The sequence below is a fragment of the Rattus norvegicus genome, chromosome 5 (assembly GCF_021556685.1).
Source record: "Rattus norvegicus strain SHRSP/BbbUtx chromosome 5, alternate assembly SHRSP_T2T, whole genome shotgun sequence".
Lineage (NCBI taxonomy): Eukaryota > Metazoa > Chordata > Mammalia > Rodentia > Muridae > Rattus > Rattus norvegicus.
In genome coordinates, this window is record NC_141538.1 from 135,833,943 (window position 1) to 135,850,593 (window position 16,651).

General features: G+C 43.4%; 1 protein-coding gene and 1 long non-coding RNA gene across 9 annotated transcripts in view; both read right to left on the reverse strand.

Annotated features, from left to right (window-relative positions):
• Positions 1-4,495, reverse strand: part of Mast2 (microtubule associated serine/threonine kinase 2) — a 139,375-nt gene extending 134,880 nt beyond the window's left edge. For 7 of the 8 annotated variants that reach the window (XM_087549550.1, XM_087549549.1, XM_087549548.1 and 4 more), the window contains exon 1: positions 3,997-4,495. In XM_087549550.1, coding sequence (XP_087405676.1) covers positions 3,997-4,176 — 180 coding nt within the window. In that variant the 5' untranslated portion in view covers positions 4,177-4,495. 8 annotated transcript variants of the gene reach the window in all.
• The window catches only part of LOC148005993 (uncharacterized), a 1,435,680-nt gene that overhangs the window by 353,191 nt on the left and 1,065,838 nt on the right, over positions 1-16,651 (reverse strand). The window lies entirely within an intron of this gene.

Sequence of the window (16,651 nt, forward strand, 5' to 3'; positions counted from 1 at the left end):
TCTGCAGTGTGAACGTCTAAGAATTTACTACTAAAAAAACAAGCTAATCTCAGCACAAAAGGGGTACAAAAGCACAGACACTAATAAACCCAGAGGAGCATCTATTCTTTACATGAATAATTCAAATACATTGAATGTCACGATCTTCAGGCTTTATTCTCTGGATAATAAGCTAATAATATCTCTGAAGACAGAAATTTGTAAGTTCTGGTGTTATACTGCATAAAGGGGTAACTAACAGTGATAATAAACACAACAGGCATCTAAAGCTAAAAGAGGGTTTTGTCATTTGAAAAAGGATCTAGGCCACAGGCTGGCCTAGAACTCATGAGCCTCCTGTATCAGCTTCCAGTCCTACTAGTACTGCAGCTGTGTACCATTACACCTGGCTTAGAAGATTTTAAATGTTTCATCACACATATACACATATACAATAAATAAACAAATAGTATTTTCTTAAGCTTAAAAAAAAAAAACCAGCACAATGGCATATACCTCTAATGCCAACACTAAGGAGGCAAAAGCTGGCAGATCTCTATATGTTTGAATCCAATCTGATCTTCTAGTCAGTTCTAGGGCAGCCAAGGACCATACAGTGAGGCCTTGTTTTGTTTTGTTTTTTCCATTTTGTCTTTAAAAAAGCAAAAGCAGACAGCTCTCTAGGGCACACTAACCAGCACTGTCTAGAGCTCTAGTGCAGTGAGAAACCCTGTCTCAAAACACAAATGGAAGCTGGAAATTGATTCCACTGTTAAAAATGCTTGCTGCTCTATCTGATGGCCTCAGCTGAATTCATAGCACTCACTATGTGGTTCACAACTGCCTATAACTTCAGTTCTGAGGTATCCAACACCTTCTCTGACCTTGAAGGACACCTGAAATCCTACACTCATACCCATACACAACACACACATACACATAATTTTTAAAAGTAAAATAAGCTGGAGCAGTGGTGGTGCGTGCCTTTAATCCCAGCACTCAAGAGGCAGAGACAAGTGGATTTCTTTGAGTCCAAGGCCAGCCTGGCCTACAGAACTAGTCCAGAACAGCCAGGCATTCATACATATATGAATGAAAAAGGTGGATGGTGTCTGAGGAATCATATCCAAAGGTGTCCTCTGACTCTACATAAACACACACACACACACACACACACACACACACACACTTTTCCCTTTCTCCCCCCTCTATAACACTGAGTTTTGTTTTGAAACATTAAGCACAAAGCTAGCAACATAGAACTAAAAAGAAAATCAGGCTAAAGACTCAAATGACTCTACCAGGAGGTTTCTACAATGCAATGTATGAATGAAAGCCTAAGACCTTTACTCTACATCCAGCACCTGCCATGCATGATCTTGCTAAAGAATGGAGTACAATAAAGAGCCAACATTAGGACCAAGCGCATTATCTACATTGTCGTCAAAGAATGTTTTAAGAACAGAGATGAAAAAAACCACAGGACAACAGTCCAGGAAACATCAGAGAGATCAATATTGGGGGGGGGGGGGGGGAGGAAGAGAACACATGGTCAACAATGGCAAAGAGTTCACATAGCTTGAGAAGATGAAGGAAAACTATCCAATTTAATTATATAAAAAAAAGTTCACTGAACCATCACAGAATTCTTTTTGTAACTCTTTCACAATGTATTCACAGGTAGACACACCTTATTTTAAGTTGCAAAATACGGTTTAATATGATTACACTGTGGAAAATTATACAACAATGAAAAAGCAAAGTATTTCTATAAGGAACACAAAAGAATGCATAGAAATTATTTCAATGAAATAATTCAGTAACAAATAGTACAAACTTCATGATATTATTTATATGAGTTTTAGCTAAAAATTAATCTATGGTGTTAGGGGTGGGGACAGTGGTTAACTTTGGTGAAGGGTAGTAAGTAGGAGAAAGTAAGCCAACATTTTTGGAACTGGAAATGTTCTCCACCTTGACCTGAATAATGGACAGATGGTTATATGAGTCTGTAAAAATTCATGCTAAATGAACCTTAGATTTATGCACTAAACTAAGCCAAATCTCAATTTAAAAAGCAAACAAAAAAAGTTACTCATGACCTTGAAGACAGTTTGGAGAAAGCATTAAGTATACAAGACAAACCCTAATATTATATATATATTTTTTTTTGAAGAAACTGACACAGAATACAAATTCAAGAAGATTGTTGGTTTAGGCAACAAGATAAGGCATATTAGGAGACAGGAAATTACACATTTCAAGAAAATTATACTTTTCATTTTATTTAAGCTACAAGACAAAGAATAATATAAGATTTTTAACAGACAAAAAAAGGATGTGTGTATCAATGATGTAGCATCAGAGAAAAGGATAAATGGTTCTTTCTCTGTAACTGCTAAGTTTGTGTGAATATAGAAATTATCTTTTAAAAAAAAAAAAAGAGGGGGTTGGCTGGAGAAATGACTCAACAATTAAGAGTACTTGCTGCTTTTGCAAAGGTTATGGGTTTAGTTCCCAGCAGCCACCAGCAGCTCACAACTATCTGCAGCTCTAGTTCCAAGAGATCTGACTCCCTCTTCTGGTTTCCAAACTATGTGATGTACTAACATACATGCAGGCAAACACTTGTATGTGCAAAAACAAATAAATAAAAAGATCCTTTTTAAAAGAGGGGAATTGAGGCTGGAGAAAAGGTTGCTCTTCCAGAGGACCCAGGTTCAATTCCCAGCACCCTCCTGAGGGCTCCAACTGTCTCTCATTACCAGGTAATCTGACACCCTCACACAGATACTTGAAGGAAAAACACCAGTGCACATAAAAACTAAATCATTAAATTTTATTTAAAAAGAAAATAAGAAGGGGGAATCAAATAGCCTTGAACACTTTACTGAAGCAGGCAATAAGGTCCACTGCACTAGGTAAACTAAGTCAGAAGAGGAAATACATTTCACAAGTTTTGAACAGGAACTAGTAGGGGATTACAGAAGACCCAGGGCTCCGAGAATAAAAAGTGGGGAAACAAAGTTAGGGAGGAATTTTTTTAAAACCATAGGCTAACAGTGTAATTCAAAGTAATGATGCCTAAGGACCTTTATTTTATGTAATGAGCAAGAGATAGGGGACCGGGAACGTCAAAGACTCAAAGGTGGGGTCTCAACTGGGGTCTGAAGCAGAGCTGTTCAAAAGCAATGCTGTCCCTGGGGTTCATAACTACAGAACATTCTTTCTAAAAGTCCAACAAGATCAAGGATCTTACAATGTCCTTGTCAGTCTCGTTTCACTGAACTTCCTACAGCTGTGAGTGGCAAGTTTACCTGATATTGCCGACCTTTATTCCCTACTCATAAATACACCTACTATTGTCTAATAAATCACACATCCTGTGCATTCGGGAATCCCACGAGTACTTTTACATTTTCTCTCTTTTCCCATTAAGGGCAAACTAGAAGGCAGAGCCTTCATCTACGGATTCTCTGTCCACAGCACCGGCCTTGAGATTGTACACATGCAGGTATTTTTCATAATGGTTTTAAACGGGTAGATAGCTACTGAGGAAAACGTTAACGATTCTGAATACTTGCCTATAAAAGTATAATGACCGCCCAATCAGAATGCTTGCAAATGTCCCGTTTTTATAACAGTGGGGATAAACTCTAAGAACAGTCAACACTATCAAACTGGCATTTCTCCCTTAAACTATTCACTCCTCTAGATAACTCAATTTAGTAAACCTATTCTTTGCTGCTCATTCACCCTGCCACATTCCAGCACCCATTCTCTCCATCCAGAGCCCCAGGCTACTCCCCAAGACCATTTTATTCATTCCTCCGACCACGTCCACTGCAATCCCAGGCCCCCCACCTTCATTTTTCCACTCCCCTTCCCTCAGCCTCTTCAGACCTCCCACTCCTCCTAACCGACTCAATCCCCACCCTCACCACTGCAGCCCGATGCTCCGGCGAGGACCCTTCCCCCACTGCGCCCACCCTCGCTTGCGGACCCAGCCCACCTTACCTGCTCCCTGCTGTCGTGCCCCATAGGCCCGCTCCGCTCCTCCAGTAGCTGCCTCCCGGGCGGCGCTCGCCGGCGCGGGGGCAAAGACTGCGGCTGGGGCAACTCGGCCGCCCGCGGAGCCGCATCCTCCCGGCGGGCGGGTGGCGGCTGCGGCCGCTCGCGGCAGCGGCTCCGCTTCATCTCCGCGTCTGGGCCCCGCGGGCGTTAGCACCGCGATTGCGCCGGCCTGGCTCGGCCCCGGGCCGCAGCGCTGCCGCGGCAAGCCCGGTCCGCGGCCAACATGGCCCGGCGGGCACTGGAAGCCACCCGCACCCGGCCCGCGGTGTCCCCGCACTTCCTGTGGGCTGAGGCGCCGAGACCGTCCCGGCGAGCCTCACGGAGGCAGCATAGTAGCCACCGCGCCCTCCGCCGCCCGGCACACGCTCGGCCGGCCACCCGCCGCCGCCGCGGGCTCCGCCGCCAGCCGCCGGCCCGCCAGCCCGCCTGCCGCCCGCCGCCCGGCCCGCCCCTCACGCGCGTGCACGACGAGCCCGCCTGCCGCCCACAGCCGCGCGCACGCGCTGGCGAACGGTCGCGAAGACCCGCCCGCGGCCGCGCGGCGCGCTCTGAAGCGGAAGGGGGCGGGGCTCCCGGCGCGCCCGCGTCGGCTGCGGGACGCCCTTTGATTCTTCCATTCATCCCTTTGGTACAAGTCCAGACGGAAATGTCTTCCAACGGGAGGAACGACATCAACACACTATTTACCAACAGACATTCACCTAGTGCTCTCCTACGCCTCAGAGACAAGTTAGCTCATCCTCAAGTTAGAAATGAGACTGAGGTGTAAGGAAACGAGCCCAGTCAGTGGCATCGCAATAGTCCCATTAGTTGAGGATTCCCATTCTCATCTGTCTTCTTTACATTGCCTTTGACACTTCCAGACAGTGTGACAGTGTGTAAAGTCCTGTAAAAGAAGTGATGTACTCTGTCGGGGTGCGGAAACTAAAACGGCTTCGGAAGGTCTGGGCTTCCCACTGACAATGAAGTCATCATATAGGCACAGTCAAGCCTGCTGCGGCCTGGGCAGCCTGACCTGCCCCTTTCAGTGACTCATCTGCTTTAACAACACGTGGCAGACAGCTCAGCCATGCCTGGCCTTCTGGCTTCAGCTAGTCTGCCACAACACTGTTTTTCCTCTTTGACCTAACCAGAGTTCATTCCCAGAAACCTTTCCTGCCTGTTTGATTCATTTGTCTTTTGCCTCCTCCCTGAATCCTGAGTAGTAATAATGGCTAATACAATGGAGCCAACTACATTTCAGACACTGCATTCAATTCAAATACACACGAAGAGGTCATTATGATTTTCATTGTACAGTGGAGGGAACAGAGTGAGTTATAGTGCAAAGAGGACTCAAACGAAGATCTGTGAGATACCAAAACCCACACACATAAGCAGTGTGTTGGACAACCCATGCGGCTTTGTTCTGTGTCCCCTGTCCCAGGTCCTCCCCATCCGTGCAGTTGCCTTGGTAGAAACAGAATGCCATCCCAGGCTCCTTCCTTCTTCTCATCTCTCATACCTAATAATGAAGAAGGCCTGTTGCTCTGTAAACTCGATATCTCTCCGACCGGCCTTCTCTTTTCATCCCATTGGTACTAACTCATATCCAGTTTCACCTTCCCTCACCTGTTTAACTGGAAAAGTCTCCCGACTAGTTCCGCTGCATCAAGTCTTATTCTCTTAGGAACCATCTTCCCAAAGACTCTCAAGAATCTTTGTAATACTGTCTTGCTTAGAATAGTAAATTAAAGCTCTGGATAAAGTGTACACTTTCTAAGAAGGCAAGGCCACCATTCAGAATCCAGTCTCTGCCTGCCTCTTTTTTCTATTAGCCCGTGCCACTATTTATAGTTATCCCTGCTACATGATAGGAGCAGCACATTCTTGCTTGTGAAGAACGGAAACACATGCTGAATCCAGAATGGCCAGAGAGGAGATAGACATAGTTCAATATTTCTATATGAAGATCAAGTGCTTGGCTGTCGTGCACAAAGTCTCAAATTCAATCCCTAGAATCGTTTTATTTAAAAAAAATGGTTTTGTTTGGGGGCTTAGAATGTAGCTTAGTTGGTAGAGCGTTTGCCCAGCATACTTAAAATCCAGAGTTTGATCCCAAACCTACATAAACAAAATGTGTCAGGAGAATTCAAGAGAAATACTAGACCTGCTCAAAACAAAATGAAACAAAAATGAATTACTATTTCATCCCGGCAAAGGAGTGAAACCCAGCATAGGTAAGAGAAAACAATAGTATCCTAAGATTGCTGCTGAAGTTTTGTAAGGCTGTTTCTCCAACATCAATCTCCATCAACCAATCTGATTCCTCTAGGCTTAGGCGTACTCATCTCCACAAAGATAATCCACTGACTCGGATTGGAGAACACTCTCGTCCTACTTCCTCATTGTCGACTATTAGGACAATCTGGTGTTGTAGACAGACTGACTCTAAGGTGATTCTCAGTCATCCCTTCCCCATGAGTTAACCGTAGTACAATCACTGTCATGATTATGTTACATCATATAAGATGGTATCTTGGTGTGAGACTCACTCTCAGACTCACAATGTTCCTTAAAAATGGAAATGACATTTATGGCAGCGTAGGGTTTGTAACTCAGCTGGCCTGGAACCTCCATCCTCCTTTCTCTTCCCCCCAAGTCCTTCCTTTACAAGCTTGTGCTATGGAGCTTAGCTACAAAACTCACTTTTTACATTGGCAATGGAGAGGACTATGTGGCAGGAAATAGCATGGCAACCTGCAGGAACCCAGGCCAGCCTCCAGCACAATAGCCAATAAAACAGACTGAAACAGTCCTTGAAGCATTTGCACAGTCCTGCATCCAGGAAAAGGTTAATTATGCTCAATATTGAGATTTAGTTTGGAAATAGACTGATAGTGGCAATTCTGGAAATTTGGTTTCTTTAAAAAAAAACACAGAAATATAATAAGAATAAGTTTTCACTTTAATCTCAGGTATAAGGATATGAGGCTGCTTCAGACTGTCTGCAGCAGCTGACTGTGATTTGCCTTGAGCTCTAGAAGAGGTGTAGTTTATCAGCTGCAGAATTTCTGCTACTGTGTGACATTTAGAATTCTGGGAACCTTTCAGGGCGTCTATAAATGTTAGGTCCCTGAGAGGCAGGAGTTGGTGGTTGGTGGTCATTCAAGGGGATTAGTTGCAGATTCTTGGTAGTCATATTGAAAGAGGAAAGAAATTAAATTCAAGGATTGCTCTCTCTTCCCCCCCCCCCACGCTCTCCCTCCCATTCCTTTTTTTCTCCTATCTAATGAGAGAAGGGAAACTGGGAATAAAGGATGGGAAAAAAGAAGAACCCACAAAATAGCAAATTTTGGCTACAAGTGGCACCAATGTGGGGTTCAAAAGTTAAGGATAAAAATGAAATATGATTTCAAGGCCATAGAGAAAATCTCAGGAACAAAGTAGTGAATATTTTTTTTCAAGATACCAGCAAAACCTTTATTACAGCTACTACTGCTGAGATAACCCCCACTTTGGTTCCAGCAGAGATTTTCTGTTTTCTCTTTTTCTTCTTTATATATTCTATTTCAAAAAAAAGGTTAGAAGAATGGCTGAGCAGTTGGAAAAATCACAGGTGGAAATGGAGGTACCTGGGAAATAAAATTGCAGAAATGGGAGACAGAAAAGAGCCATTCTTCTCTCTTGTTTCTGAAAGGACTACTGAGTTGACTGTACAATGAGAGAGGTTGTGGGTGGAGGTGGAAGCTCTTGGGAAGTGAGGAGCACCAGGGAGAACAAGAAGGCTCAGTCCTGGTGACTGAGTAAGAGAACTGGAGTTTCCTGCAGAAGGAAAGAGGAATCAAAACTGTGCCACAGGCGGGTTGGGGATTTAGCTCAGTGGTAGAGCGCTTGCCTAGGAAGCGCAAGGCCCTGGGTTCGGTCCCCAGCTCCGAAAAAAAGAACCAAAAAAAAACAAAAAAAACACTGTGCCACAGGGCCATCACATCAGAGAAAAGCTGAAAAAGCAGGAGGACAATCTGATCATAGCCCATTTTGAGAGAGGGTAAAACTTGAAACAACCATGCTGCCAGAGTTGGAGGAAGAGCAGCCTGGAGTAACAAGGGTTTCCCATCAGCTTTCCCAGTAGTCATTCAGTATATGCTGACATCCTATACAAATGACAGAACTAGGCATTTTTAAAGAGGTCATGATTTTATATGGGATGCATTCGCCATATGGGAAACAAATTCTAAATAACTGGGCTATAGAATTATTCCCCAAGACTGGGAGGGGTTAGTGACAGCTGCAATGATTAACATGGTGGAGAGAAGCCTCAAATACTGAACAGTGAAATACAGTAAGGGAAGTGAATATAGTAAAAGACCAGTTACTAGGCAAAGGACAGCACTCTAATGTATGAGAACAGATTCAACTTGATTATCTCACTATAGGACAAAGTCACTTAGTGGCTTTAAAAGCTTGGGACAAAATTGAGGACCCCTGAAAAAGGCTACCTTATTTACAAAGATTATACAAGGTTCTGGAAGTGCAAGGCCCTGGGTTCGGTCCCCAGCTCCGAAAAAAAAAAGAACCAAAAAAAAAAAAAAAAAAAAAGATTATACAAGGTTCTGGAGAAGCCTTCTGTTGTAAAAATATAAAAAATAAATGCTGTATTTTATCCCCCACTAGATCCGGCACCACAGTGCCCCCAAGATATTTGCTAGATGTCTTAAGTCTCAGTCAGCAAAGCCTCTCACCCGCTCTGCTCCATCCCATACCACACTGCCGAAGGCCTCTCTCTGAGCCTGGCAGCAACCTCTCTACCTATATAGTTCCCAAGGCAGGTTTCCATGCCAGAAACACACATCCCAACTCCATGGCAGCCCAGACCAGCCGCCGCACACTTTCTTAAACTTAAATCGCCACATGAAAGAACACACAACACAATAACCTTCGATGTGATTGATAAGATATAATTGCCACCTAAACATAAAAAGTCTGGTACACATCCATCCCTTAAGAACATTCATAACAACCTGTAATGGTACAGCATGGAATCCTAAAGTCAGTTTCCATGTTCTCTCGCGGCTACTCTCAGTCTCTTCCCCTCTTCCGTTCCTGTCTCCTCCTCTTCCTTTAAACTTTTCTCCTGCCCGTCCTTCCTTCTCGTCCAATGAAAGGCCTCGTTCTATCCTGTACCTGCCTCACCTGTGACATCCCACATCCCACAGCCTTCACTGTTTTTTGTTGTTTTGTTTTGTTTTGTTTTGTTTTGTTTTGTTTTACATAGATTAGTCTTAGAAGTGAACAAAGCCATATCAGACCCTAATGCAAGAAAGGCAGGTGTTAATTGAAACCTTGGTGTTTGAAAATGTGAATACCAAATGAAAAAAGTTAGACCATTAAAAGGACAAGCAGCACCTATGGACAAGTGGATAAGGGATATGACCAATACTTGTATTAACATGTACCAACTAATATAATATAGGTCAATCTAGAGCCATAGGTCTCAGATATCAAAATGTTTAGTGCTCCAATTGCAGGAAATACGATCATTAAAGAGACTGTAACCAAGCCGAATGTGTTAGTCATGGCTCTCTAGAGTGACAGAACTTACAAAGTGAATCTGCATAGATAAAGGGAATTTTTTGGAATGACTTACAGGCTGCAGTCTAAGCCAACAATGGCCAGTTGTAAATGAGAAGTCCAAGAACCTAGGAGCTGCTCAGTCCCATGAGGCTAGGTGGTTCAGCTAGTGTTCTGTATAAGCTGGAATCCTGAAGAGTTAGACTCCAAAAGATGTGCTGACAAAGTGAATGCAAGCAGGCAAAGAAGAGCTAACCCTTCCTTCTTCCATTGTTCTTATGTAGTCTCCAGCAGGTGTGGCCCAGATCAAAAGTGTGCCTCGAGATCTGAACTAAAGGTGCATGTCTTCCAGCCTCAAGATCTGGGTCACAGGTGTGCCCTCTATTTCTGGATTGTTGTTTATTCCAGATGTAGTCAAGTTAACAACCAAGAATAGCCATCCCACTGCTAAAGGTCTCGGATTTCAAAATGCCTGGTGCTTTAATTGTGGGAAATATGATCATTTGCAACAAAACTGTGAATAAGGCATATCTAAGAGCAATGGGTTTTGTAAAACTAGAAAGATTTTTTAAATATAAGCCAGAAAGAACACCTGGGCTTCCTGGGGTACGTATGTGATGTGACAAGAACCACAATTGGGTTCAGGAGTATGGGATGGTGTCATTATGCAGGTATAGGCAGGTACAAGATAGAACGAGGCCTGTCATTGGACGAGAAGGAAGGATGGGCGGGAGAAAAGTTTTAAAGAGGAGGAGGAGACTGGAGTGAGAGAGAAGTGGCCGAGAAAGAACATGGAGGCAGATGTTAAGATTCCTCTCTGTACATTTATAGGTTGTTATGAATATTCTTTCTTTCCTTCTTTCTTTCTTTCTTTCTTTCTTTCTTTTTTTTTTTTTTTTTTTTTTTTTTTGGAGCTGGGGACCGAACCCAGGGCCTTGCACTTGCTAGGCAAGCGCTCTACCACTGAGCTAAATCCCCAACCCCTGTTATGAATATTCTTAAGGGATGGATGTGTACAGGATTTTGTGTATCTAGATGAGCAAACTGTATGTTCTCTAGGTGGGAAATTTTATCTTATCAATTGGATCAGAGGTTATTGTGTTATGTGTTCCATGTAGCAATTTAATTGAATTTAAGAGAGTGTGTGGTGGCTGAAGACACTAGGCTGCCACGGAATTGGGATGTGTATGTCTGGCACGGTGGCATCCTGCCTTGGGAACTAGATGGGTAGGGAGTTTGCTGCCAGGCTCAGAGAGTAGCCGTTGGCATTGTGATATGGGATGGAGCAAAGCAGGTGAGACTATTTACTGACTGAGATGAAGATGTCTACCAGATATCTTGAGGCACTACAGTGCCGGATCTAGTGCGGGGTAAAAGACAGCATTTATTTTAATTTTATAGCAGCACAGGCATACAGATATGAAGGAGATATCCAAGGCAATTTCTTGCTGTTGGGAAAGGAAAGGAGGGCCTTGCTTGAGGCCACACAACAAAATTTATAAGCCATTTCAGTCAAGGAGTAATTCAAAGACCATAAAATCCTCAACACTCAGCAAGAGAGAGTCACCAAGTTATAAACACACACACACACACACACACACACACACACACACACACACACACCCTGTGGCATTAAAATCAGTCTATATACTTATAAGGATGTGTTGAACATCAGAATGGAAGCCAGTGAAAGTTTTGTGTTGGGGACATGGATCTGTTTATATTTCCACAGGAAATGAAAATCTGTGGATACCATCAAAAATGATAAAGTTTAGAAGTAAGCAGGAGAGGTTGTCTGAAAACCTTGGCCACAGAGCTGAAAAGCATTTATTTCTTTGTAAATGTCTCTTGTTTCTACACAGAGCACAATTTATGGCTTAAAGCAGGGTGGAAAAAAATGTAGTGACAATTCTGGAATTTTGGGTTCTTTTAGAAACACATAAATCTTATAAAAATATGTTTTCATTTTAATCCCAGGTGTGGGATATGGGGCTGCTTCACACTCTCCACAGCACCTGACTATGATTTGCCTCATGCTCTAGCAGAGGCGTGGTTTTGTCAGTTACAGATAGGTTCTGTGATTGTGTGATGTTTGGAATTCTAGGAAATTTTCAGAGGGTGTAAAAATGCTAGAATCCCAAGAGACAGAGGATGGTGGTTGGTAGCCATTCAGGAAGGTTGGTTGCACTTTGCTAGTAGTCATGCTCAAAGAAGAAATGAGAAGAAATTAGATTCCTCCCTCTCTCTCTCTCTCTCTCTCTCTCTCTCTCTCTCTCTCTCTCTCTCCCCTATCTAGTGATAGGAACTGAAACTGGGTGGGAGTATATAAAGAATGGGAAAAAAGAACCCACAAAATAGCAAAGACCAGCTACATAGACCATCCCCCAGTTTTATCTACAAGGGAGAACAAAGCCCAGACATTACTTTGATGGAAGCCTGGTGAGATCCTGAAACAGTGAAACCAGAACAGCTAAGAGTAGACCTAAAACCCACAGAAACTATGAGATAAAAGTGTATTTCAGGAGATTGTGCCAGTTTTGTTTATCAGTTTGACACAATGGAGCCATATGAAAAGAAAGAACTTTAATTGAAGAATTGCCTCAATCAGACTGTCCTGTAGACCCATCTGTGGGCATTTTCTTATGATTGGTAAGATTGGGTCCAGCACATCCCAGTGCCAAATCTTGAAAAGTGGTCCTCTGTCCTATAAGAAAGCAAGCCATGAAAAACAAGTCAATAAGCAGCATTCCTCCATGGTCTCTGCTCCTGTTCCTGCCTCTAGGTTGCTACCTTGAGTCCCCTCCCAGACTCAGTTTCATGATGAACTGTGCTTAGAATGTGTAATCCAAATAAACCCTTTCTTCACCAGGTCGCTTTTAGTTATGACGCTTTATCACAGTGGTAGAAAACAAACTAGAACAGGACTAGAAAGATAATGGATGGAGTGGTTCAGAACACTTGGCGCACTTATAAAGGACCTGAGTTTGATTCCCATCCAGGAGATTCAATCCCCTCTTTGACCACCTTGTGTACCTGAATGCATATGTGAGCACACACACGCTTACACACACACACACACACACACACGTGTGAATTTTTTTTTCTTTTTTTTTTGGAAGCTGGGGACCAAACCCAGGGCCTTGTGCTTGCTAGGCAAGCGTTCTACCACTGAGCTAAATCCTCAACCCCGTGTGTGTGAATTTTTAAAAATGTAACCAGGCATAGTAGATCATGCCTTTAATCTCAGCACTCAGGAGGCAGACCTGGGCAGGCAGGTCTCCCAACACACACACACACACACACACACACACACACACACACACACACTTTAAAGTAATTGTGTTAAAACAACAACAAAAAAAAAACCTCTCTTCTTTTTTTTTTTTTTTTTTTCAGAGCTGGGGACCGAACCCAGGGCCTTGCGCTCGCTAGGCAAGCGCTCTACCGCTGAGCTAAATCCCCAACCCCGAAAACCTCTCTTCTTTTAGTGTGCGTACGGTGTACATGTGAGCATATGGGTGCATGCACATTTACATGCAGAAGCCAAAGGAGGACACTGGGTGTCTTTCTCCTATCACTTTCCCTCTTGTTCTCCAGAGTTAAAGTCTCTCATGAAATCAGACACTTGCAGTTTATAATAGGCTGGCTTGTTGGTCAGCACATTCCTGGGATCGGCCTCTCTGCCCCCAAAAATGCTGGGCTTATAGGCACGTATAACCATTCTTGGCTTTTTGCTTGGGCACTAGGGTTTCAAGCTCACATCCCCACATTTCAAGGGAAGTACTCTTACCCACTGAGCCATTTACCCAGCCCTAACAAATACTTGTTTAGTTGGCAATTGTGTGGGCCAACTGTATGGGTCTCATGGTCTAGAGCAGTCCAGCTAGTCATTGCTGGCCTTGCCCTTATGTCTGCGGGAAGCTGAGAGTGATCTGGTTGGTGACTAGATCATCAGGTCTCTATCACACGTCTGACAGTTGGCTGTAGCAATAAAAGCAAGCAGGGCATAGATGCTGCATCATCCATTAGGCCTGTATGACCTTCTTCACATGGCAACAGTAGCAGTAATCCCTAAAGGAAAGCAAGACTTTTCAAGTCTCTGTGGGTTCCACATTGGCAACTGTGACATTGCCAAAGCAAGTCATGAGTCACAAGTTAAGTTCATGTGGGAAGAGACTAATGTTACCTGTCCAGGAAGACTGGGTTCAGGGAAGAGTAGAATTTGTCACTGTTCCTGAAATCCAAGTCCAGCTATCATTAAATTAGTTTATCAGAACCTTTGTTTTCTGAAACTATGTTACAGAGCAAATGTTTGGGCTACCTCAAGATGTATATATTCACATCAGGCACCACAACTCTTGGGAGAGTGAACATGAGGATCATTATTTCAGTACAGCTGGACACTGCTTTAGTGAGAGCCAGAATCATAAAAAATAAAAAAAAATCACTCTTCCAGTCCCAGGCGCTGTGGGAGCTGCGGCTTACCATGCAGACATGGCCAAGTCCAAGAACCACACCACACACAACCAGTCCCACTAATGGCACAGAAATGGCATCAAGAAACCCAGTCACAAAGATACAAATCTCTTAAAGGGGTCAACCCCAAGTTTCTGAGGAACATGTGCTTTGCCAAGAAGCACAGAAAGGCCTGAAGAAGACGCAGGCCAACAATGCAAAGGCAGCGAGTGCACTCACAGAGGCCATCAAGCCCAGGATGCCAAAAGGCCCCAGCCACAAACTCAGCCGTCTGGCTTTCATCACTCACCCCAAGCTTGGGAACCAGATTCGAAGCTACATGGCCAAGGTTCTGCCAACCAAAGCCCAAGGTTCAAAACAAGGCAGAGGCCAAAACTCCAGCTAAGGCCCAGGCTTCAGCTCCCAAAGGTGCCCAGGCCCCTGTGAAGGCCCCATAGAAAAGGCTCCTGCCAGTGTGAAGACAGATGGACGGCTGTGACACACCTACCTACACACTCTTTGCAGATGACCAGTGTCCTATGCTGTTTTTTACAAATAAACTTGAGACAAGGAAAAAAAATCTCTCATCAAACATCTAGATACTGGGCTGGAGAGCTGACTCAGTGGTTAAGAGCACTGACTGCTCTTCCAGAGGTCCTGAGTTCAAATCCCAGCAACCACATGGTGGCTCACAACCATCTGCAATGAGATCTGATGCCCTCTTCTGGTGTGTCTGAAGACAGCATTAGTGTACTTATATATAATAAATAAATAAATCTTTAAAAAAGAAAGAAAATAGTTTCTATTAAAAATTTTTGATACTATTGCCAGTTTGTAGTAAACATTAGGGAAGGGAAGCATGAAGAATGATATCATGAAGCCTGTGTTAGGTCAGGGTTCTCTAGAATAATATAACTTATAGAATGAACACATACACACACACACACACACACACACACACACACACACACACAAAACAATGACTTACAGGCTGTGATCCAGCTAATCCAGCAATGGCTGACTATGAAGGAAAGTCTAAGGACCCAGGAGTTGTTTAGTCCATGAGACTGGAGGTCTCAACTGGTCTTCAGTATACACCAGAAGTTCAGAGAAGTAGGTTCTAATGCCAGTGAGCCTATCGATCTGAGAGCAAACAAGCAAAGCACTAAAGAGGTTCCTTTTTCCATGTCCTTACATAGGCTTCCGTCAGAAATCATGCCCTGGAGTAGAGTTGGGTCTTCCCACCTCAAAAGATCCAAGTTAAAGATCTGTCTTCCCACTTAAGCAAAAATCCCTCCAAGGTATGCCCCTCCATTTTTGGGTTTTAATTAATTCCAGATGTAATCAAGTTGAAAGGCAAGAACAATCATCACAAGACTCAATTATCTAATTCAGTCCCAGATACTGGGACTGCAGAAACGCATCGCTAGGCCAGACTAAATGTGTTTTCCTTTACATGCGTGGTGCTGTGTTCTTCCGGTTGCACTACAGTAAGAAGCACACGGCAACAAGGGATTCCACTGTTAGTGATGATTAAAAAATAAGAGGTTCTTATGCTGTTAGCTCCATCCATTTATTGTAGACATCAACCATTCATCTAATGGTGTAAGCAGACAGTGACAGTCATTGACTAGCTACATTATTTCATTATGGAATCTAGACCTATTATTTGTATGGAAAAGCCAATATATATGCCTAATTCTTTCTTTGTTTAACAATTTTCACAATAATGAATGTTCTACTATCTTCATGAGAGACCAGTAAGGCTTGTTTTGTATTACAGTACTATAGTCATTATCTTTTTATTTGTTATTTTTGACCAATGGGAATACCTTTAGATTGGCACCCGTGCCACTTCATTTTTGACGAGCCTAAATCATCTTTAGTACTTTCCTGGTATTCTGTCATAAAGGATAGCCAACGATTAACTCGTTTCCTGGATCAAACCTGGAACCAACCTGTTCCTGCCTTCCTGATACACTTCCCTGTTTATCTCATTGAGTGGCACTAGCACCTTCCAACTGTCTTGGTAAAAACCCTATTTAACATTCTTGATACTAAAGACTACCTGTTCCCTACATTCAGTCAACCATCAAATCCTGTTGACTCTATCTAGAAACATCTCAGTTCATCACCGTAACTTTGCCTAAACTACCACCTTCTTAGTCTAATCCTCTAGTCCCCTTACCATTAGTATCCTCATTAACCTTGTGTTTTGATTTTGAGACAGACTCTTTATACATAATCCAGACATAAACCTTGAACTCTAAATCCCCCTGCCTCAGCTCTCAAGTGCTGAGATTAGTCATGCACCATCACAGTCGGCCAAACCAAGGCCTGATGTCGAGATTCAGAAACAGGGTAGGGTTTGTTTGTTTGCTTGCTTATTATGTTAAGAATTGAAACCAGGGAGTTGGGGATTCAGCTCAGTGGTAGAGCACTTGCCTAGCAAGCGCAAGGCCCTGGGTTCAGTCCCCAGCTCTGAAAAAAAGAAAAGAAAAAAAAAAGAAAAGAATTGAAACCAGACCCTCATGCATGGCAGGCAAGTGCTATACTGAATTACATCCCCAGGCCCCAGCACTTGGTTTTTAAA